Source organism: Rhineura floridana, chromosome 9, assembly GCF_030035675.1.
Source record: "Rhineura floridana isolate rRhiFlo1 chromosome 9, rRhiFlo1.hap2, whole genome shotgun sequence".
Taxonomy (NCBI): Eukaryota; Metazoa; Chordata; class Lepidosauria; order Squamata; family Rhineuridae; genus Rhineura; species Rhineura floridana.
The window spans coordinates 100596106-100620653 of record NC_084488.1 but is presented as its reverse complement, the minus strand read 5'-3'; the positions used below and the strand labels follow the sequence as shown (position 1 = coordinate 100620653).

The window sequence follows — 24548 nt, the reverse complement described above, 5'->3', positions numbered from 1 at the left end:
GCAAAGAGATAGTCTTGCTTGCTGTTTGCTGTCCGTGAGACAAGAGCCTCTGCCAGTGGCACCCATACAGAACACTCATCCCAAAAGTCCTCCAAGTGTGCCATAGGTTTTGGAAAAGGGGAGGGGTTAGTGGTGACCACAAATAATGGCTCAACCACATAGCATGTACCATGTATCATGCCAATTAAATCTAATAAAGCTTTTGTTGGTTTTCATTGAGTGATTTTCAAAGTAGGATGATCTGTGAATTACAAACAAGATACAGAAAGCTAATGATGAGAATTTCTGGTCAAATGAATATTTTCTCTTTTTTCCTCTCTCCATTCAGTACTGATGGCTTTTGTTTTGCCATGGTAGAAGATGAGGACTCTGGAGGGCAGACTTTCACCACGGGCTGTATAGGGTTAGAGGGTTCTGACTTCCAGTGTCGGGTAAGAATTTGCTCTGAACTAAATTTGGTCTTTTGATTGTTTTAGCTAAGAGTCAGCCTAGAACAGGGGTCCCCCATCCAACTTGGCCAGTGCCCAGAGATTATGGGAGTTGAGGTCCAACATCATCTCAAGGGCACCTCATTGGCTATCCCTAGCTTAGATATAGTTAGGAATAGAGATATACTTTATTTTATTTATTTTATTGCATTTATATCCCACCTTTTCTCCAAGGAGCTCAAGGTGGCATACATGGGTCTCCCCTTCCTCATTTAATCCCCACAACAACCCTGTGAGATAGGGTTGAGAGAGTGTGACTGGCCCAAAGCCACCCAGTGAGCTTCATGGCCGAGTGGGGATTCAATCCTTGGTCCCAGTCCTAGTCTGACACCCTAACCACTACACCACACTGGCTCTTTGTTACTTGCTAGTTTGTTGCTACAATGCAGGTCAGGCTATCAATATCTTTGTAAATCTTCCCAGTGGCTCATCAACAAAGACAAGCAAAACCCTGTGTAATTGTTGTGTTTGAGAAGTGATGCATCTCATGAGGAAAGGTTAAATTAGATCACAAGAACACTAACAAATTAGAAAGTCTAGCAGTGATCCTCTGGTTGTAACTTTTCCTCTGGTTGCAACTTCACACCCTCTTCCTTGGAAGTAGGGTTCCATCACAAATAATGGGGCCCACATATAAAGACATTGTTTTAAGAATGGGTTCATAATTATTTCAATGTTACTTATTTCAATGCCCATCTCAAGAGTTTAGGTACATTCAGTGCTAGGTCTACTCAGTGTAGACCCATTGAAGTTAATAGACATGACTAACTTAGGTTCATTAATTTCAGTGGGTCAACTCTGAGTTGGACTTAGTTGACTACAGCCCAATATTTACTGCACAATCATATGTATGTTTACTCAGAAGTACATCTACTGTGTTCAGTGATGATTACTCTCTTGTAAGATGTTTAGGACTGCAGCCTTAATGTTTTAATAAAAGTGAAATATGATCAGTAGTGAGCCCTTTTCAGCTACTCTTTACATCTTCCCTCCCTATCCCACTTGCTGGTTTTTGTGCAGGAGCTTCCCACTACCAGCCTCCTACCCCCATTACATAGGCAGCTGCCTTGTACCAGGTCAGTCTATAGTCAGCATGAGGTCAACATGCTATTCCCAGATTACCAAGACATTTGTCCCTACCATTGTGGTCCCATATTGCCACCCTGTGGCAACTTGCCCGCATGCTTAAAAAAAAGTGGAGAAATTAGTTTTCTAGATGTTAATAGTTTGCAGGACTGGATATAGCTTTTATACCATATGTTGCTCACACCTCTTCTAAATTCCTTTCCTACATTTGGCTCAGAGGCAATTTACTTGTTCAGAAAAAGCACACAGTACTGTACCATTTCAGATTCAAAAGTAATATATTGGAGTTCTTCATTTTGTTAAAAAACTTCCATGCACATAGAAAGCTAGCAGAAAGTATATTAAGCTATAGCTGTTGTCCCTAACATACTAACTTTCCTTGTGCAAGGATGTTTCAGTGGAAAAGCTTTCAGTAATGCACTTTCCCCACTTATATTCTGAAGCTGTATTGCCCTAGAAGGACAGCACTATTTGCTTTCTCTAAATACCAAATTTAAGCTTTGCCATCCATCCAAAAAAGACTTGGGGTTATAGTCAGCCAAACTCTACTCAGAGTAGACCCACTGAAATTAATGGACCTAAGTTTTCTGTGCCCATTAACTTCAGTGGGTCTACTCTGAGTAGGATTAGCATTAAATACCACCCATGGTAAAAATTGTATCTATTTAAACTATATCCTAAGTCTAGATTTATATTAGTTAAAAACAAGTGCCTTGAATTTAGTCCACATATTTCTAAAATGCACATTGAAGTATAGCACACACGTGGTTTTTCACATTTGAAAGTGTTCAGCATTTCTAATGCATATTGGATGTGGACAAAGCTATTCATAACTGTTATCTATTGCAGGACACTCCACTGTCCCAGCCAAGAAGATTAATCGAATGCTGCACAGACCAGGATTACTGTAACAAAGATCTTCACCCTACATTGCCACCACTGATAAAAGGAGGTAACAGAAGAGGCAGATCTTAATTTCCTATTTGTATATTGCTCTTTTTTCAAAAAACCAAAAACTGCAAATAAGTGTTTCCATGCCAGTGGTAATATTTGTAATGTAAGCATTCTGTGTGTGCTGTTATTCAGCAAAAACATTTCTAAGATTTTTTCAAAGATAAACAGTTTGTTGATGCTACAAAATCAAGAAAAAAATGTCCTCCCATTACATACGCTAAAAGCACGATCATGAGATATGTTAGTACTTGATTTTATCCAGTTAGCTGATTGGTTAATAGGCTTGAATTTGAGTTTATCTAAATATAACACATTTTCTAATTCTGATAGAAAACTATTTTTTCTTGAGGTTGACATTTACCCCTGAAAACACATGAACTGTGATTTCCCCCCCAAAACAAATGCTGTTTGGTGCTTTTTGTTTACTTGATAGAGAGATGTTTGTCTCCCTCTTGTTTATAATACTAGAACCTGGGGCTATCTAATAAAGATCTAATAAAATGAATGGTTGGAGATTCAGGACAGAACAAAATATGTACTTCTTCACACAGCACATTAATCAAACTATAGAATCTGCTGCCTAAAGATGTGATGGCGCTGACTTGAAAGACTTTAAAATGGGATTAAATCAATGGAAGATAAGGCTATCAGTGGCTACTAGTCAGGATGGCTGTATGTGATATGCTTCTGAATTCCAGTTGTTGCAGAGCAAGAGTTGGGAAAGTGCTATAGTTATCATGTCCAGCTTTTGGGTTTCCCACAGGCATCTGGTTGGGCAATGCGGAAAAAAGTCAAAAAATATCTTCCTATCTCCTCCATGAGAGACAGCATTCCTTTGAATACCAGTTGCTAAGAGCAAAAGGAGATTGCTACAGACCTCATGTTCTGCTTCTTGGTTTCCCACAGGCATCTGGACTAGATAAGCCTTTGGTCAGATTCATGAGGGCTCTTTTAAGGTTTTTGCTGCTGCATTGGCATGGTTTTGCCCCCTGCCCAGTGCAGCTTATTTCTCCCTGGTGGCTCAGTTACATGCAGGATCTACCCAATGAGGGATCATGCAGCAAATGGGGTGATGTAATGATGTGCCGCCCTCGGCACCTACTGGGAGGAAAGGTGCGATATAAATTAAATAATAAATAAATAAAATAAATAAATGATGTGTCATAGCTAATCTGATTTGGCTGTATATATGTGAAAAAGGCTGCAATCCTAACCCCACTTAACTGGGAGTAATCCCCATTGAATTCAGTGGGATTACTTCTGAGTAGACATTGTTAGGATTGCAGCTTAAATTAATAAATTTTCAGTTTATCAAGGAAAGTTTGCAAAATTGCTCTACAGAGGTCACTTTCAGCACTGCCACTGATGCTAACAAGAGAAACAGCTAGTAGTTTTGGCTCAATTCTACATAAATTCAAGACAGACGACTATCCAAGAGCCTGCAGTTGAAAAGATACAATGAAAATCTCATTGTCACCCCTTTCCTTATTTTGGAAACTACCTTTCCAAATATTGTTCTTTAACACAACTGTCTTACAGTTGGCATGTGAAAAATAGAATAAGCTTTTCTTCCGATTCAGGAGTCTTGTGACCAGGGTCACATATCACAGGAAGCTGGAGTCTAAGGAGGCCCTCCAGCTATGGGTCAGAGGTGGCTGAACTACAAATTAACCCAAGCACAGGGGTGATGCCAGCAAAAGTGGGAACATTGTTCTCTGAAAATGCTTTTCTATGCCTAGAATGTGCTAGAAAGGGGAAAGATCACTTTCGGAAACATGAAAGAATGAAGGAGTTGTGTGGACTTGGATATTTCAGAATAAGGAGCTAAAACTACCCCATCTGGGGGGCAAGGAAAGTTTTAGTTTTCAGGAAGGAAGACAAATACCCAGCAATAGTTCAGCTACAATCGCTGTTCGCAATTCCAAATAGCTTCCACCCAGCCTGGCAAATAAAATAAAACGTCCTGATGAGTATGAGAAGACCTTGTACAGGTCAGGCAGTCTGCTTATTAAGAAAGCAGGAAAAATAATCAGATCCTAATATAACCATTGCCATTTTAAACAATAAAAAATATTACTGGAAAACCGAATGAAAAGGCAGACTACAGGAAGATGAGAGGAGAAATCCGTCTTTACTGATTTAACGCCCTTATAAGCAGAAGTGTTGGTGCCACCATGTCTGGCTCCCAGCCTCTATAGCTGGTGATTGAATGAGCTGGTTAGTGATGATTGAGGAAAGGATGGAGTTTGATATGTGCACTACAACCCAGAGTCACCAGGCCTCAGGTTGCTGCTGTGGTAAGCTTGAATGCTGTGAATCTAGGGGAAGGTGAAACAAAGGGGTCATAATGTACCAGGAAATGAATGAGGATTACACAGGAGAAGTTCCTATTAATTTTGCTGGGATTTGCAGAAGAAAACTTCCAAGTGGGTTGCAACCTTGGCCAGGAATTTTTCCATCCCTTTGGAATTCCAACTTCAGCTTGAAACAAAACTAGACAAACTCCTCATCAAAATATCATCACATTGGGTGTGATTATAGCACAGAAATGTACCAAAGGTTTGTGAGAAATGTTGGAGGCAATTCTCCTTCATTCCTCCCCAGTCCTAATTTTGCATCATTAATCCAATGAATTAATGGCAATTGTACATTAAAAGAAAAAAAAACACCACTCTGTTCTCAGGTGTGTGCCCTTTATTCTCTCATCTTCAAGCTCTTTTTATCTTTTTGCAGATAGGCTGCAACATATTTAAAACTATCACAAGTCATGTGTGTTGGAGAGAAATGACTAGGAAAATATAGGCCTGATTAACAATGATATGGAGCGTTTGTTCTCTGTCTAGTTTGTCCCCAGTAGCAGTCTCTTGCTTCATAGGGACAAGTGATCTCCCTGGTGGATTCTCAGTTTCCAGACCCCCTTACTTGGAGTGATAGCTCAGGTACAAATCTGCTGGTCTAGCGAGAATACAGCGCTATTGTGTTTTCCCAGTTGCCAGTGTCCCCTTACAAAAGGGATTACAAAAAGCAACAGCAGTCTCTTGAATGTTTATGCCACTAATGCGCTAGTAGCAGGTAATGTTAGGTTAAAACATTGAACCTGAAGCAAACAGGAGATACATTGTTTGCCAGTCTCTCATATATTAGAAGCAAGCTAGAAGGAGATGTTGCTGTTTGGCGGCCAAAATAGAAGAAGAAACCGGAGCTTGGAAATAAAAAGTGTATAGCGGAAAGCTAAGAGTCCCCTAGGAACTTCCTTGTCGTATCGTTCTGGTAAAGCTGAAATGCAATAGCTCCTATTCCAGGAGAAATCAATAAGAGTAGAGTTCTCACAGCTTAAGGTCTGGTCATCTTTATCGTGGAAGATGGTCAGGCCAAAAGAGTAGCTTCTGATCCCAAGTAACCAGATGCATGTTGGATATATTAGCAGATATAGAAATTCACAATTGTGGCAGAGAAGTTTGCTTCCCCCAAATATCCCGGTGTCTTATCCACATTAGGCATGCTGGCTAATTTCAGAAATTGATGTACCTGACTGTGTTTGGCATACAAAATTCCACAGGAGCGGACAACATGCTGGGGCAGGATATGTGTGTGTGTGTGTAGCTGGCCTAAAGACAGTGCCCTCACTACCATTTACCAGGACAGTGCAGAGCTGCACTGCAAAACTAGTGTGCCCACACACTCTCAACCTTGCCCCCCTGTCCCACCCTCTACATCCCTGCCCCACTGCCCTGGACACTCCTGACAATTTTCAAGCCATTCCAAGCCAAGGCAGATCCCCTTGTGAGATTCTGCTGTTGATGATAGCTTTTTCTTTTTTTTTTAATTGCTCTGTTTTTATTATTTGAATCAGGCTTGCGAGCCACCTCAGACATTTGGAGACACAGGGTATAAATGCTTAAGCTGGATAAATGCAGTTAATGTCAACCTGCTAAAAGTGTTTTTGTTTTATTTTAGGTTTGGCAGAAGGAAGTATACACCACAAGGCCCTACTCATTTCAGTAACTGTCTGTAGTGTACTTCTAGTGCTTATCATCATATTCTGTTACTTCAGGTAAGTATGACAAAGCTCAACATTTTTCTGGAGGCTGTTTCTTTCTGCCATCCCTATTTTGAGTTTATGACCTGTACAGATAAAATTATTGGTTTGGGATTTTTTTTTTTTAGAAAATGTTTTGTATTCTAGTAACTTTGAGATTACTACATGGGGAAAAAGAGCTTTGTTTTCATAGCTTCTTTGGCACAGCCTGAGGTTTCCATTAGAAAGTAATGAAAAAAGAAAAATTGAGCTGGACTGGTGTTTTAAAGTAAAGCAGGGATAATGTGATGTAGTGGTTGGAGTATTGGACTGTGACCCGGGAGACCAGGGTTCAAATCTCTGCAGCATGAAGCCTACTCGGTGACCTTGGGCCAGTCACTGTCTCTCAGTCTAACCTACCTCATAGGGCTGTTGTGAGAATATAATTGGATGGGGGAGAACCATGTATGTGCACCAGCTTGAGCTGCATGGAGGAAAGGTGGTATGTAAATATCATCATCATCTGATAGGCCATATGCAGTAGGCTCCAAACCCCTACCGTATGTTAAACACAGTGTGCTTTTTTTAAAAAACACGCCCATAGTTTCATTCATAAAGAATATAATTTTGTTTCCAAAGTTGTGGGTGCTCCATTGTTTAATTTTCCATCTCTCTTTGAACTTCATTATGGCCCCATCTGCGTTATACATTTAAAGTGGCATCATATCACTTTACATAGCCATGGCTTCATCCAAAGGATTCTGGGAACTGTAGTTTGTTAAGGGTGCTTTGTTAGGACACTCCTAATCCCTTCACAGAGTTACAGTTCCCAGAGTTTCTCTGGGAATAGATTGATTGATAAACCAGTCTGAGAATTGTAGCTTTGTGAGGCGAATAGGGGTCTCCTATTTTCAAAACGAAAGCCCTCTCCAAGTGACTGGTTCAATACTTCTGGCAACAAGAACCCATCCCTGTCCTGGTATCCCCCTAGATGGGGGTGTATGTTTCTAAATACCAGTTTCTGGAAATTGCAAGAGAGTGCTGTTGCCCTCAAGTCCTGCTTTCAGGCTTCCCACAGGCATCTGGTCACCATTGTGAAAACAGGATGCTGGACTAGATGGGCCACTGGCCTGATCATGGAGGGATCTTCTTATGAAGATCCATGTGTGTGTTTTTGGGGGGAGATGGCAGAAAGAGAGAAAAGGGAATGATACTACTCACTTTTGGCTCTGGCCATCCCCACCAATCACTTCAGCCCTGCTTACAGTTGACGTGCGGCTCCCAACAGATTACCCCCCAAGGAAATATGCTCATCGTTGCCCAGAAAAAGGGTTGTCCACTCCTGTCTTAAACAAACTAAACTATGGGGAAGGGCTGTAGCTCAGTGGGAGAGCATCTGCCTTATATGTAGAAGGACCCAAGTTCAATCCCTGGCATCTCCAGGTAGGCGGTGAGAGACTCCTGCCTGAAAATCCTGGAGAGCCACTGCCAGTCAGCATAGACAGTGCTGAGCTAGATGGACCAAGGGTCTGACTCGTTATAAGGCAGCTTCCTATGGTTCTGTCTTCCTAAAATGGTTGTGGTCAGAAGTGGCTGGTGATACAATTCACTAGGCAAAACCACCAGCAGCTGCTGTTTGGTGATAAAGGAAGGAGGAGATTTCAGTAGAGGGGTGTGTGAGGTGCCACAGCCAGTATTCTGTAAGTGCACAGTGACTGACTAGGTAGAAGTCCTTGCTAACATCAGCGCTCTGCACCAGGGCAACTCTCCACTCGGCAGCCATGCCCTTTGCATGGTGTTGGCTCTGGCACCCCCAGAGCCCAGTGTTGAAAGGAATTCACGTTGCCAGTCCAGTCCACGCTGGCTATGGTGGTGCTGGTCTGCCACAGGTACATACATACTAGTTTTGGGGTCCCATCTTACTAGCTCAGCCTTCCCATCCTGATGTCCTCCAGGTGTTTTGGACTACAACTCCCATCAGTCTCAGCCAACATGACCATGCTGGCTGGGGCTGATGGCAGCTGTAGTCCAAAACATCTGGAGGGCAAAAGGTTGGAGAATGCTACAGTAGCTGAACAAAACATGTACCAGGCACCAGGTTAGGGTGGTGGATATTAGATATTATAAAGTGACAGACTGCGGTGGTTGGGATCGGGAAAAACATCCAACCAGCACTTTTTGGACCCATCTGCACTATACAGATATAAGAATCCTGGGAAGTGTAGTTTGTGAAGGGTGCTGAGAGTTGTTAGGAGACTCCTATTCCCCCCCCACAAAGAACTACAATTCCCAGAGTTCCCTGGAAGAGGAATTGATTGTTAAGCCACTCTAGGAATTACAGCTCCATGAGGGAAATAGGGATCTCCTAACAACTCTCAGCACCTTTAACAAACCAGGATTCTTTGGGGGAAGCCATGAGTATTTAAAGTGATATGATACTGCTTTAAATGTATAGGACAGATGGGGCCTTAGTTTCAGTATGCATTGAAGTACAGAAAAAGTGTGTGTGTGTTTAAAAAATCCCTTGCTGCTGTATATCTAATTGGAATGGACTGAGCACAAATTCACAGAGATGAAAGTAGTACTTTGTTACTGAGGTTGCTGAAAATAAACGAGAAACATAAAAGCTTTAGAGAGTTTTAACGTGCTACACTAATGGAGAATTAAACAGACTCAAATAGTAATGTCTGCGACCACCCAGTGATGGAGTCACCCATGTTTGTTTTCATATAAAACTGCAGGTATAAAAGGCAAGAAAGCAGACCCCGGTACAGTATCGGGCTTGAACAAGACGAGACTTACATTCCACCTGGAGAATCCTTGAAAGACCTTATTGAACAGTCTCAGAGCTCAGGAAGTGGTTCTGGGCTCCCTCTTCTGGTGAGAAAAGAGTACTAAGATATAAATATAAGCACAGAGCTTTACTGCTATCTACAGCAGGTATTCTGTCTACAGCATGGGCAGCGGTCATGGATGAGACGGGAGTTGTAGTCCAACAACATCTGGAGGGCCACAGGTTAGCCACCTCAAGCTACAGCATAAAAACAAAGGATATTCACATTTGAACTCAGAAATGTTGGAACAGAAGTTGATTGAGCATAAGCTGTTGTCAGCAAGATTGCTTTATTTCTTGAAAAATGTAGCACATAAACCATCTTATCACCCAGTGTAACTATATCCTTAGGACAACTAAGCACCACAACTTTCTTTATTCCTAAGAGTGTTTTCTTATTGCCTCTAGAAGGGGAAACAGCAGCATCTCTGTTGCATCCTTAACAACTTTGTTCTGGGGCATGTGGTGGTGATGGTGGTGGTAGAGAATGGCAGCCACCATAAGAAATGGTGAAGAATAGTCAGAGAAAATGTTGCAAAGTGATCTTTTTATGCTAGGAGGAGGGGTGGAGGTAAGAAAAAGCAACATCTCATATATTTTCTCAGAAAAATCTCATCTAAGAAATTCCAACTCTAATTTTAATTCTCTCCAGCAGATGCACATTGTTCTTTTGGGACATTTTTTCTGCCTTTTTCTCATAGAGGTACCTCAGTAAACATTTGAGGAACTGCAAGCAACAGGGATCTAAAACCTCTGAGCTATGCTTAAAATTTGTAATGTCAATGTCTGCATGAACACTGCTCTGGTTAATGTCTAAGAGGTGCTTGATTTTCAGAGTTAAGGACAACAACTCATTTTCTGCTAATGTACTGACTAATTAGTAAACTTATCACTATATAAGAACATAAGAAGAGCCTGCTGGATCAGGCCAGTGGCCCATCTAGTCCAGCATCCTGTTCTCACAGTGGCCAACCAGGTGCCTGGGAAGCCCGCAAGCAGGACCTGAGTGCAAGAACACTCTTCCCTCCTGAGGCTTCCGGCAACTGGTTTTCAGAAGCATCCTGCTTCTGACTAGGGTGGCATCTTACCTTAATATGCAGGAAAATAAGGGTAGTCCTGGTGGTCCATAAGAAAAAAAAATCCAGAATCCAGCAATCATGCAATGCTTTTATTTGAATGGACCAAGTTGTGGCAAGAGATTGAACAAGCTTTCAAGGTCTCCATAACACTTCATCAAGCTAAACGTTAAAGGAGAGGCAGTGCTGAGGCAGGAAAAGAGAGGCTTTGCCTGCTGCTGGATCGGCTGCAAGATCAATGCCATGTTAAAGTACTAGAGCTTGCTCCTTTCCTCCCCCTCTTTCCCCCTATCAGCCCAAGGAAGCTCAGTTAAAAACCTTCTCCTTTAAACTCTGTGTTTTCTATGAATTTGTGTAACATCGCAAAACAGCTTTTAAGTGGGGGGGTGGGGAGGAATGAAAGAGCCAGTGTGGTGTAGTGTTAAAGGTGTTGGACTAGGACCTGGGGGACCAGGGTTCGAATCGCCACTCAGCCATGAAGCTCACTGGGTGACCTTGGGCCAGTCACTGCCTCTCAGCCTCAGAGGAAGGCAATGGTAAACCCCCTCTGAATACCGCTTACCATGAAAACCCTATTCAAAGGGTTGCCATAAATCGGAATCAACTTGAAGGCAGACCATTTCCATTTTTTCATTATTAGTTAAACATTTGATTTTACGTTTGATCGTAAAATAGTAGTATTTTTTTAAAAAAAGATACAGACGCAAAAGGGAGAAGTACCCCAAGTTCACTACCAGAAGCAGGACTGAACTGTAAGAAAGGAGGAGGAGGCGTGGACAGAGGGTGGGAGGAAGGAGACGGGGCTTGGTATATGACGGAGGAACGCCCATGGACAGCCTATTGCAGGAAAGTCTGCGGCATTGCGTCCGAGCCCACGGACATTAATGCAACTGATTATCAGTTCAGAAAAGCTTATTGTTTTTTGGGGGTTATTTCTAATGCGGATTTGTTAACGTGAAAATCTGTACTAGCTTGCAACATCATATGGACGACGGTGAATTAATGAGGACACAAAGCAATTACATTGCAGATTATACAGGTGTATGGACAGGCCCTGGGCTCCCTCTGCTGACATCTTCTAGTCCTCGGGGATGCTTTCTATCCATGAGAACTGTTTGCTGCAGGTATTCTTTATTATAACACCATTGTCTTGTCACTGACAGGTGCAAAGGACTATAGCAAAGCAGATTCAGATGGTGAAGCAGATTGGTAAAGGTCGCTATGGAGAGGTCTGGATGGGGAAGTGGCGAGGAGAAAAGGTGGCTGTCAAAGTATTCTTCACCACGGAGGAAGCCAGTTGGTTCCGAGAGACGGAAATCTATCAGACAGTTCTGATGAGGCATGAAAACATTTTGGGTGAGTGGCACTAACTAAAAACAAGAGTCCCAGCAATTTAAGGTGTCTCACATTTGATTTCTGTATTTTTTAACTAAGCACAGATTATTCTGGAGTTTTAAAAGAATGTACCACAAGTCAAGGATAGGAATGGCTTCGTCTCTGTGACAACAACCTGGTTTCTTCTTAGTCCTGGTTGCTGCCTAGCCCTTTCATAACCAAGATGAAAAAACACCCTGCATAGCAATTCTCCTCCAAATTCCAGCTTAGACTTTTCATAAAAAACTGAGCTGAGATGTCTTCCTAAAGGAATCAATGTATCCAAATTTTAGGACCACATGTGTGGTCTTTAACAAGTGCATGCTAATTCCATTAAAATTTATAGTGCATTTATTTTGTCCCAGTGCTGAAATTAATTTGAATTATAAAAACTCAGGCTTGTATCCAAAGTACAGCTTAGTCATTTGTTAGTGCAAGAATTTTCACCTGTGCAGCAGAACTCCCCCTCACATGCACACCCTAAGTCTGTTCTGGGAGTTTCCCTAAGCCTCCAGAGCAGATCTGGAAAGAGTTTGAGGGCATGTGCAGTGGGAGGAGGGGGAGTTTGTTTGCATGAATAGGTTGAGTGCATTGGATATTGCCTTGAACTTCAAACTCCAAAATACCTGAATTTTCAGTCCTGGCGAATGAGTTTCATTCTGCATTTTAATTTCCACAATTTCAAGGAAAGGCTGAGAGAATTATAAACATAGGAATGAACTTTGAATCCTTGTTCAGATTCTCAAAATTGGATGTGGATTTCAGACCCTGCCTTTCAGTTTGAATTCATGTGCCTTGAGGAGTGTGGTCAGGTTTTGTCAGGAGTGTCCCTTGCATTTATTTATTATTGCTTATTATATTTGTTAGTCACTTGTCCTCACAGACATGACCCAAGGCAACTTACATTAAAACCAGTTGAAACAAACACAACCAATAAAAATCTAAGAACACATCAATAAAAAAGGACAGGTCTTAACAGGCCCCATCCCACTAAAAGAGGCCACCAATAGCTGATACCCTACACATTAAGTGCCAGAACCTTGGGTATAGAGGAAAGTCTTTGCCTGGCACCTAAAATAGATAAAGATGCCTCCAGGCATGTCTCCCTGGGACGGCATTCCACAAGAGGGACCTTGCAGTATAACTAATGCCCTCAGGGTAAAGATTTGCTTGGTACTCTGGATCAGCCACAGAAAGTACCCAATCAGCATGATCTTATCAGTTCACTACAACATCAGAGGCAGTTATGTGAAGAGGAATGTGGAGTTGTAGCAGTTCTGAGGACTTATCAGACTTGCTATAAGTAAATTGTATGAATATCTTCACCTTGGAATGCAAAAGAAATTGACTTTGTACCTTCTTTCAAAGCACGTGTGATGCTTGAACAGCCCTGTCTTCATTTTTTCTTGTAGGATTCATTGCTGCGGACATTAAAGGTACAGGGTCTTGGACTCAGCTGTATCTTATCACGGACTACCATGAGAATGGATCCCTGTATGACTACCTGAAATCTACTACCTTGGATACGAAAGCCATGCTAAAGTTGGCATATTCCTCTGTCAGTGGGTTGTGCCATTTGCACACTGAAATTTTCAGCACTCAAGGCAAACCAGCAATTGCCCACCGGGACCTCAAAAGTAAAAACATTCTGGTGAAAAAAAATGGAACTTGCTGTATAGCAGACCTGGGTTTGGCAGTTAAATTTATTAGGTGAGCAAAATATTGGACTTCTCAGTGAAACCAGGTTTGTGAACATGTTGCCATAGAAAAGGAAACAATAGATTATTGCAACAGAAAAGGAATTGGGAATTATATCTCTGCTAGACTGGCCAAGAAGGGGACAAAGTTTATACAACCCAAGCTGAGGACCTTTTCATGTATTCACTGAGATGCTTATTCAGAATCATTAGTTATCATTCAGAATCTTATTATCATTAGTCTGAATGTCTTCTACCATGTATCCTGTAATGTGAGCTCTAAAGACAGATATTGATGAGATTGCTGTAAGCCACCTTGACTTGATAGAGTAGGGTGGGGTATGAATAGAATAAACTTAGGCAATCTCCTTATTGTGAAGGAATGAGGGTAAAAATACAAATCTGAGAGTTGATGAGTGAAAATTGAGCTGGGGACTTAGGATCAACTACTGTTAGATTTGAATGTAAAGGCAGATCAACTGCAAGAATTCAGTTTTGTCTAAACTGTAATGTCTACACTGGCCTGAAAATATCCATCCACCTACATAGCAGAGCCTACTCCAGATGGTGGCCAGGCTGGGCCCTGGACAAGATCCCCTGCAGCCCAGAGGGGCCCCAAGGGGCCCCTCCTTAGAGTGGGAGGGTAACGCTCCTGTTCCGTGATCCATGGCAGCATCAGCTCCCAAACCTGCCGCGGATTGCAGAGAGGAAGCTCCTAGACCCCCCATACAACCACACAGGTGCCCCTCCTGTCTCTCCCATTGCGGTGAGTGCTGTGTGCGCTGTGTGTGCATGCCTGCCATCAATCAAGATAGCTGCAGAGGCATCAGCCCCTTAGGGAAGCTCTCCTCACCATCTTGGTTGATGGCAGGCACGCGTGCACAGCATTCACCACAGTGGCGGAGGTAGGTGCTGTATACAGGCGGACACTGTGAGCCTGGGGCAGGCTGGTGACTCAGCGCCCAGTCACCCCTGGTACCAGCCCTGCTTCCCAGTATTCATTTGTGTCCTCTGGAGCTCTCTTTTGCCACTTTTGAGGGGATGTAATTTAAATACTATACATTTTCAGGAAGTAGGGGTTTGACAGTTTTGGACTGCACATTTACTAACAGGGGTAGCATTGGCCATGCTAGTTGGGACTAATGGAATTTAGAGTCCAGGACATATGGAGGGCAACTTGTTGGCTCAGGGACCATAGCAAATTGGTAGAGCACATGCTTTGCATGCAGAAGGTCCCAGGTTCCATGCCCGACATCTCCAGGTAAGGCTGAGAGAGATTCGTGACTGAAACTCTGGAGAGCTGCTGCCAGTCAGTGTTGACAATATTTAGCTAGATGGACCAATAGTCTGACATCGCATAAGGCAACACCCTATGTTCCTGTGCACCCCTGACCTGCCTCTACCATATGCAGGTGGAGATCATGGGGCTGGCAAGGCACATATTAGCTGACTTCACCTGACACTTTGCACCCTCCTCTCCTTCTTTTCAGAGCCTCTTCATCCCCTGCTCCTTAAACTAAGGATTTTTCCCCTTCCTTGGGGAATGGGGAAGAACTGGCAGGGAGGATTGGAGAGGACTGGCATCAGGGTAGAATTGGGCTGCTACAGTGTTCAAGTAAAACATTTGGGGGGGAAACCCAAGATTTTTTGAGTAATGGTCTGTGCACATGTTCAAATCCAATTAATTTCATGGGGGAGTCAAATGGTTGATTGCTGATCCCTGGAGTGATACAGAATTGTGGTCTGCTGGGGAGATGCAAGCCCTTGGACTTGGCTAACACAGCCCTTTGCATTTCAGCCCTAGAAGCTGATGCAGCTGGATCAGATACAATTATATACAAATAGAGCAGTATGAATGAGGGAGACCTTGAGATTTTCAGTTAAGGCTCATGTAAGGAATGTGGTGTCAAGGGCAACCAAAATGGACAAAGGGCTGGAACAAATCCCATAAGATGAGAGGTTGAAGGGTTTGGGTGATTTAGTGGGGGGGGGAACTCAAGTAAAGGGGACATGATGGAAGTGTATTAAAAAGCGGGTAGAGAAGTTTTTCTTCCTCTCCCATAATACTAGAACTCAGGGTCATCCCAGTGAAGCTGAATTTGGAAAACTGAGGACAGACAAAAGGAAGTATAGAATCATAGAATAGTAGAGTTGGAAGGGGCCTATAAGGCCATTGAGTCCAAGCCCCTGCTCAATGCAGGGATCCAAATCAAAGCATTCCTGACAGATGGCTGTCCAGCTGCCTCTTGAATGCCTCCAGTGTCGGAGAGCCCACTACTTCTCTAGGTAATTGTTTCCATTGTGGTATGGCTCTAACAGTTAGGAAGTTTTTCCTGATGTCCAGTCGAAATCTGGCTTTCTGCAACTTGAGCCCATTATTCCATGTCCTGCACTCTGGGACGATCAAGAAGAGATCCTGGCCCTCCTCTGTGTGGCAACCTTTCATGTACTTGAAGAGTGCTATCATGTCTTCCCTCAGTCTTCCCTTCTCCAGGCTAAACATGCCCAGTTCTTTCAGTCTCTCCTCATAGGACGTTGTTTCCAGTCTCCTCATCATCCTTGTTGCCCTCCTCTGAACCTGTGAATTATTCACATAGTGAATAATTAAACTGTGGAAGTCACTAGCACAAGATGGCATGATCACCATCAACCTGGACAGATTTAGATAAATGCATAAGAACATAAGAAGAGCCTGCTGGATCAGGCCAGTGGCCCATCTAGTCCAGCATCCTGTTCTCACAGTGGCCAACCAGGTGCCTGGGGGAAGCCCGCAAGCAGGACCCGAGTGCAAGAACACTCTCCCCTCCTGAGGCTTCCGGCAACTGGTTTTCAGAAGCATGCTGCCTCTGACTAGGGTGGCAGAGCACAGCCATCATGGCTCGTAGCCATTGATAGCCCTGTCCTCCATGAATTTGTCTAATCTTCTTTTAAAGCCATCCAAGCTGGTGGCCATTACTGCATCTTGTGGGAGCAAATTCCATAGTTTAACTATGCGCTGAGTAAAGAAGTACTTCCTTTTGTCTGTCCTGAATCTTCCAACATTCAGCTTCTTTGAATGTCCACGAGTTCTAGTATTATGAGAGAGGGAGAAGAACTTTTCTCTATCCACTTTCTCAATGCCATGCATAATTTTATACACTTCTATCATGTCTCCTCTGACCCGCCTTTTCTCTAAACTAAAAAGCCCCAAATGCTGCAACCTTTCCTCGTAAGGGAGTCGCTCCATCCCCTTGATCATTCTGGTTGCCCTCTTCTGAACCTTTTCCAACTCTAGAATATCCTTTTTGAGATGAGGCGACCAGAACTGTACACAGTATTCCAAATGCGGCCGCACCATAGATTTATACAACGGCATTATGATATCGGCTGTTTTATTTTCAATACCTTTCCTAATTATCGCTAGCATGGAATTTGCCTTTTTCACAGCTGCCGCACACTGGGTCGACATTTTCATCGTGCTGTCCACTACAACCCCGAGGTCTCTCTCCTGGTCGGTCACCGCCAGTTCAGACCCCATGAGCGTATATGTGAAATTCAGATTTTTTGCTCCAATATGCATAATTTTACACTTGTTTATATTGAATTGCATTTGCCATTTTTTCGCCCATTCACTCAGTTTGGAGAGGTCTTTTTGGAGCTCTTCGCAATTCCTTTTTGTTTTAACAACCCTGAACAATTTAGTGTCGTCAGCAAACTTGGCCACTTCACTGCTCACTCCTAATTCTAGGTCATTAATGAACAAGTTGAAAAGTACAGGTCCCAATACCGATCCTTGAGGGACTTCACTTTCTACAGCCCTCGATTGGGAGAACTGTCCGTTTATTCCTACTCTCTGCTTTCTGCTTCTTAACCAATTCCTTATCCACAAGAGGACCTCTCTTATTCCATGACTGCTAAGCTTCCTCAGAAGCCTTTGGTGAGGTACCTTGTCAAACGCTTTTTGAAAGTCTAAGTACACTATGTCCACTGGATCACCTCTATCTATATGCTTGTTGACACTCTCAAAGAATTCTAATAGGTTACTGAGACAGGACTTTCCCTTGCAGAAGCCATGCTGGCTCTGCTTCAGCAAGGCTTGTTCTTCTATGTGCTTAGTTCATCTAGCTTTAATAATACTTTCTACCACTTTTCCAGGGACAGAAGTTAAGCTAACTGGCCTGTAATTTCCAGGATCCCCCCTGGATCCCTTTTTGAAGATTGGCGTTACATTTGCCATTTTCCAGTCCTCAGGCACGGAGGACCCAAGGGACAAATTACATATTTTAGTTAGCAGATCAGCAATTTCACATTTGAGTTCTTTGAGAACTCTTGGGTGGATGCCATCCGGGCCCGGTGATTTGTCAGTTTTTATATTGTCCATTAAGCTTAGAACTTCCTCTCTCGTTACCACTATTTGTCTCAGTTCCTCAGAATCCCTTCCTGCAAATGTTAGTTCAGGTTCAGGGATCTGCCCTATATCTTCCACTGTGAAGACAGATGCAAAGAATTCATTTAGCTTCTCTGCAATCTCCTTATCGTTCTTTAGTACACCTTTGACTCCCTTATCATCCAAGGGTCCAGTTGTCTCCCTAGATGGTCTCCTGCTTTGAATGTATTTATAGAATTTTTTGTTGTTGGTTTTTATGTTCTTAGCAATGTGCTCCTCAAATTCTTTTTTAGCATCCCTTATTGTCTTCTTGCATTTCTTTTGCCAGAGTTTGTGTTCTTTTTTATTTTCTTCATTCGGACAAGACTTCCATTTTCTGAAGGAAGACTTTTTGCCTCTAAGAGCTTCCTTGACTTTGCTTGTTAACCATGCTGGCATCTTCTTGGCCCTGGCGGTACCTTTTCTGATCTGCGGTATGCACTCCAGTTGAGCTTCTAATATAGTGTTTTTAAACAACTTCCAAGCATTTTCGAGTGATGTGACCCTCTGGACTTTGTTTTTCAGCTTTCTTTTTACCAATCCCCTCATTTTTGTGAAGTTTCCTCTTTTGAAGTCAAATGTGACCGTGTTGGATTTTCTTGGCAATTGGCCAGTTACATGTATGTTTAATTTAATAGCACTGTGGTCACTGCTCCCAATCGGTTCAACAACACTTACATCTCGCACCAGGTCCCGGTCCCAACTGAGGATTAAGTCCAGGGTTGCCGTCCTTCTGGTCGGTTCCATGACCAACTGGTCTAGGGAATAGTCATTTAGAATATCTAGAAACTTCTTTGTCATGACTGGAACACATATGCGGCCAGTCTATGTCCGGGTAGTTGAAGTCACCCATTACTACCACATTTCCTAGTTTGGATGCTTCCTCAATTTCATATCTCATCTCAAGGTCTCCCTGAGCATTTTGATCAGGGGGACGATAGATCGTTCCCAGTATTAAGTCCCTCCTGGGGCATGGTATCACCACCCACAACAATTCTGTGGAGGAGTCTGCCTCTTTTGGGGTTTCGAGCTTGCTGGATTCAATGCCTTCTTTCACGTATAGAGCGACTCCGCCACCAATACGTCCTTCCCTGTCCTTCCGATATAGTTTATATCCAGGGATAACCGTATCCCACTGGTTTTCTCCATTCCACCAGGTCTCCGTTATGCTCACTATATCAATGCTCTCCTCTAAGACCAAGCACTCCAGTTCTCCCATCTTGGTTTGCAGGCTCCTAGCATTAGCGTACAGGCACTTGTAAGCAGTGTCTCTCTTCAAGTGTCTTTGGCACTTGTGGTTAGGCCTGTGGTAATTTTGCTCTTCTGAATTTATATCCTGTGCCCCTGCTCTCACAATGCCTACTTCTAGGCCTACCCCTTTTAAAATTTCATCATTTCTTTGGTTTTTATCCCAGGGGGGAGGTTTATTCCGAACCGGACCTTTCTCAGCTCCTGTCGGGTTTCCCCCCTCAGTCAGTTTAAAAGCTGCTCTGCTACCTTTTTAATTTTAAGTGCCAGCAGTCTGGTTCCATTCTGGTTCAAGTGGAGCCCGTCCCTTTTGTACAGGCCCGGCTTGTCCCAAAATGTTCCCCAGTGCCTAACAAATCCAAACCCTTCCACCTGCCTGGCTGGTCCTGAACCGGTAGCATTTCAGAGAAAGCCACCTTGGAGGTCCTGGCTTTCAGCATCCTACCTAGCAACCTAAATTTTGCTTCCAGGACCTCACGGCTGCATTTCCCCATGTCGTTGGTGCCAACGTGCACCACGACCACTGACTCCTTCCCAGCACTGTCTACCAAACTATCTAAACAACGGGCGATATCCGCAACCTTTGCACCAGGCAGGCAAAACACCTTGCGGTCTACACGCCCATCAGACACCCCACTGTCTATGTTCCTAATGATCGAATCACCCACTACAAGGATCCCTCCACCCCCTGGAGATATATCCTCGGCCCGAGAGAATAGCTGCTCATCCCCCAAGGAATGGGTCCCTTCTAGGGGATCGTTTCCCTCTTCCTCAGCTGGATGCTCTCCTTCCCCGAGACCATCGTTCTCCATGATAGCAGGAGAGGTATCATCGTTGGAGTGGGACACAGCTATAACGTCCCTGAAGGCCTCCTCCACACACCTCTCTGCCTCTCTCAGCTTTTCCAGGTCCGCCACCTTGGCCTCAAGGAAATGAAGTCGTTCCCGGAGAGCCAGGAGCTCATTGCACCGAGAGCACACCCACGACTTCTGTCCAACAGGCAGATAGTCGTACATGCTGCAGGCGGTGCAAAACACTGGAAAGCCCCCACACCCCTGCTGGCTTCTTACCTGCATAGTTTTGTTTAAGGTTTATTACGTCAATGGGTTGGAGACTGCGGTTTAGTTGAGGTCAGGGAACAGACGGGCAGAGTAGGGGGCCCTGGCCTCCTCGCCCTGCTGCCGAACTCGCTCTGCTGCTTAACTCGCCTTGACGCTTTGTCAGCTGGGGCTCCCTCTAGCTCATGGAGGATGAGGCTATCAATGGCTACTAGTAATGATAGCTACAGTATATAGTATCTCCAGCACCAGAAGCAATATGCCTCTGAATACCAGTTTGCTGGAGGGTGATGTTGCACTCATGCCTTGCTTGTGAGCTTCCCATGACAACAGAATGCTGGACTAGACAGGCCTTCGGGCTGACCCAGCAGGGCTCTCCCTGTGTTCTTAAGGAACATAAAGTCTCTTCTGTATAGGTCCATCTCTCAAGAGAGTTAATTTCAGTGCCCCGTTTTTTTGGTTTACTTAATGACTAAGGCAGAGCCCACGGGCCACATCTGGCCTGCCAAATAACTGTGAGTGGCCTGCCGCCCCTGTAGCTTCTGAGCTCATCAGGAGATAAAATCCCTCTGTTTGCTCCTTTGACAGGATCTCATCTTAGTACTAAGCTCCAGAGCACTAAGATGGGAGATAACGACTTCTGCCTACTCTTTAAGAGTAAAGGGCAGCATTTGCACCTGCACTCACCCAGCACTGCATTGTGCAGAATGATCTGCAGTGCTCCCAGCCATCTTCACCCCAGTGCTGGTGCGGGGAGGGCTGGAAATGCTGATTGTGTGTGTGTCTATATGAGAGACAGTATCTGCTGGTGTGTGAGTGTGTAACTCCATGTGTGCATGCTGTTTGGGTGTGTTCTGTGTGTGGTGGATGTGCATGTGTGGTGAGTGTACATAGTCTGTGGATGTGTGCTGTTTCTGCAGTCTGTGTGCTTACACATGTGTATACACACTGTCCTTGCCAGTTGCATGTGGCCTTCAGAGGGGTAGCTGGCTGGCTGACCATCAGTGCAGCCCTCAGGCTGCAAAAGGCTTAGCTATCCCTGGACAAAAGCCTCTGTTAATCGATTTGGGATTTTCTAAAATGAACCTAATAAACAAACAAACACATACACACGCGCACTATTCTTCTAAGAAAATAGCCTTTAAGGAAAACTTGATTGTTATCCTTGGCATCAGAGTCTAACCTTTATGCTAATTAAATCTCACAGATGTTACCAGCAGCCCCTGCTGAATTTTATCACTGTTGTCGGTATGCATTTGAATGCTGAATATATCCCCAGGCTGTGATTTTTTTTAAGAGTTCTTGGTTAACAGTTAAAAAGCTTTCTCTAAGAATAATTTCTATTAAGATTTTCTTTAACTTTGCTCATAGATGGATTTAATTTTAGGATCTCCACTCCCCCAACAACCCTCTTCATATCGAACTCAGCGTATTTCAACACCCCTCTACTTTTTTATCTTTCAGTGATACAAATGAGGTGGATATACCTGCAAACACCAGAGTAGGTACAAAGCGCTACATGCCTCCTGAGGTCCTGGATGAAAGCTTGAATCGGAATCACTTCCAGTCATATATCATGGCTGATATGTACAGCTTTGGGCTCATCCTTTGGGAAATAGCAAGGAGATGTGTTTCAGGAGGTAAATACCTTACACGCTGGTACATGTCTCTACTTCTGTGCTAAAATAGATACAACCATCTATTTTAAAGAATTGGTAGCACTGAACATATTTATTCCCATTTCCTTCTGCTGGGACTTATTTTTCCGTTCCTATAAGTCCTCATTTAGCTGCAAAGATTTATTCTCTGTTTTAATAGTCTTTTTTAAAGACACAATGTTTCATAATTGTAATGGGAATTTGGAGCTCATTTGTAGGCACTTCCAGAGTTATGAACATTCCTGTTAAAAATAGGAGTGCTCCTGTTGTTTATGTAGAAAAATAGGGGGTTGATTTTGCTTAGGTACCATGATTATTAAAAAGGACATCACGTACATTTAAGTGTGGAAAGATCAGCATTAGCAGGTGTTAGGTAGCATTAGGAGGACTGTAGGGGGGTGGAGTGATGCTGTTTGTATCAAATTAATTTCAGATCTGGGAAGATTGGCACTTTTAAACCCAGGTCCTCCACATTCTTTCATTTTCCTGCACTAGATCTCCTGTGGCTGTTTGCTGTGTAACTGTTTGCAAAGCTTTCTGTTATCTGTCTAAGAATGACAATAAAGAGATTTCATCTGCTAGTCTCAAGGTACTTCAAGAAGAAAGTTAGTTTTTATTGTCAGCACCTTGACAGCAGAGAAACTGAGGACAGACTAAGGTCATTAAGGTTTTCAATGACAAGACTAAACCATGAGCATTAGGAAAATGTAATTAGGAAAGTGCCCTCGAGCATGTGTAATTCCAGCCTGCTTTTGAGTTTTATAAATTAAGCACTAGAAATTGTTGGGAAAGATACCTACAGGTAGCCTGAGTTTTAAGCCAGTTGAACATTTGTGGGGCAATTCTGTGACATCTCAAGGTACTTGCTTTTGAGGGCATTTTTCAGTTGCCTTGTGGTAGAAATGTATGTGGAACTTTGTGCTAAAATGGATTCAGCACTCATTTGGCTGCTTCGCACTACCACATTCCACTGGGCTTCATCCAATATGCACTTCTTCATTTGGATTTCTGACAGATTTCTTAAAGCCACATGTTACAATAACTAACACAACTGGGATATGGTACGTTTTCCAGGTATAGTTGAAGAATATCAGCTTCCATACCATGACCTTGTGCCCAGTGACCCCTCCTATGAAGACATGAGGGAAATAGTATGTCTCAAGAAATTACGGCCCTCATTTCCCAACAGGTGGAGCAGTGATGAGGTAAGGATACAGCACTTTCAAAGCTGGGCAGGGAATTGTTCCCCCTTCAGCCTAGTTTTGTCAAAACTGAATCAGGCCATTTAAGGAGGGAAAAGGTATGATATTATAGGATGCTGCCTTTACAGATGGAATATGTTTTGTCTTCAGTCAAGTCATTGCTAAACACTTTTGAAAATATTGATTGCTGTTTCATCAATGTACAATGGAATGTTTTGAGAAGCCTTGGAGAGCCATGTTGGTCCATAAGGGGGAGGGAAACCCTCCAGTTGGACACTTCCTTTATTAGGGCCAACCAATGTGTAACGTAATAGTGGCAAGCTTTTGAGTGATTCAGAACTCTTCATCAGGAAAGATGTTGAAGCAGAAGGTGGGGAGGGAAACCCAAAAAGTTTTAAAATTAGTCAATGTTATACCCACAAGGTCAACTTTTAGGCTCAGTTCCAAGACAGAGACAGCAGACTGAGCAAGTGTTTGCAAGATGTTGGGCATCACCTAGGATTCTGGGACAAAGAAGCAGTGGCTATTCCTCATTTTTGAAAACACGGAGGTTACCTGTTACCCAGATGTGAGCCTGTGACTGACATGTGTTTTGGGTTCCTGAGGTTATTACCTTCCACAATAATGTAATGAAAGCTAAAAATAGTTTGCAGATGAAATTCAAGGAGCAGCTCACACATGCAAGCTGGCCTGTTTTGAGGTGTGTGTTTTTCTCCATGCATTCCTTTCCGTTCCTGGGTACCAAACCACATGGAGAAGTGGCACTAAAAACCGTTGCAAACCAGGCAGTACAGATAAAGTTGGCAGAAATAGTTGGTGGATGCTGCTATCACAGTCCTCCCCGCCATGCCTGTCACATACATCCCGACCCCTGTGCCATAGTGCTGATCCCCATCCGCACCAGCTATTTGATAAAAGAAATAAAAATCATGCAAGCCTAAACCACATAACCATTGATGTGGGCTTTCTGGAATTTTGTTGCTGTTCAAATTAGGTTAATTTGCCTAGGGTGATTTGCCTCAGGAAATTTTCAGTCTGCATTAAAGTAGTTTCTGATGCCCTAGAAATTTATCTAATTTGTATGTTTATTTTATTGTATTTAGTAAACAAAGCTGAAAACCTTGAAGCTGCCAAGTTTGCCTAATATTGTATTTGCAGTTGGCATCCGTACATTGTTATTAATGAACTTACGAAACAGAAAATTTTCCACCCCACATAGATGCATGAGACAAATGTTACATCTAATTTGGCTGTTAGAGTTTTGATTGATTTCATTTTATTGATGTAGGAAGTAAATACTCCAGGACCAGTATTTATAATCTGCATCATTAAAAAGCAGATAAAAATGTCAAAATATTAATCTATAACTACAGTTTCTTAGTGAGAGTACTAAAATGTTTTAAACGCACATTAAATATATTAAATGTGCATCAGCTCTTTGCTTTATACAC

The 24548-nt window shown here is 43.1% G+C and overlaps 1 protein-coding gene and 1 non-coding gene across 10 annotated transcripts in view; both read left to right on the top strand.

Moving 5' to 3' along the window:
* The window catches only part of BMPR1B (bone morphogenetic protein receptor type 1B), a 338903-nt gene that overhangs the window by 303141 nt on the left and 11214 nt on the right, over positions 1-24548 (top strand). For all 9 annotated transcript variants that reach the window (XM_061582991.1, XM_061582986.1, XM_061582990.1 and 6 more), the window contains 8 exons: positions 329-431; positions 2424-2526; positions 6486-6582; positions 9288-9426; positions 11619-11811; positions 13242-13539; positions 21702-21877; positions 22970-23100. In XM_061582991.1, coding sequence (XP_061438975.1) covers positions 329-431; positions 2424-2526; positions 6486-6582; positions 9288-9426; positions 11619-11811; positions 13242-13539; positions 21702-21877; positions 22970-23100 — 1240 coding nt within the window. The remainder of the gene's footprint in view (positions 1-328; positions 432-2423; positions 2527-6485; positions 6583-9287; positions 9427-11618; positions 11812-13241; positions 13540-21701; positions 21878-22969; positions 23101-24548) is intronic.
* TRNAI-UAU (transfer RNA isoleucine (anticodon UAU)) lies at positions 7920-7988 on the top strand. Its single transcript has one exon. It is a non-coding gene; the product is annotated as a tRNA-Ile (tRNA).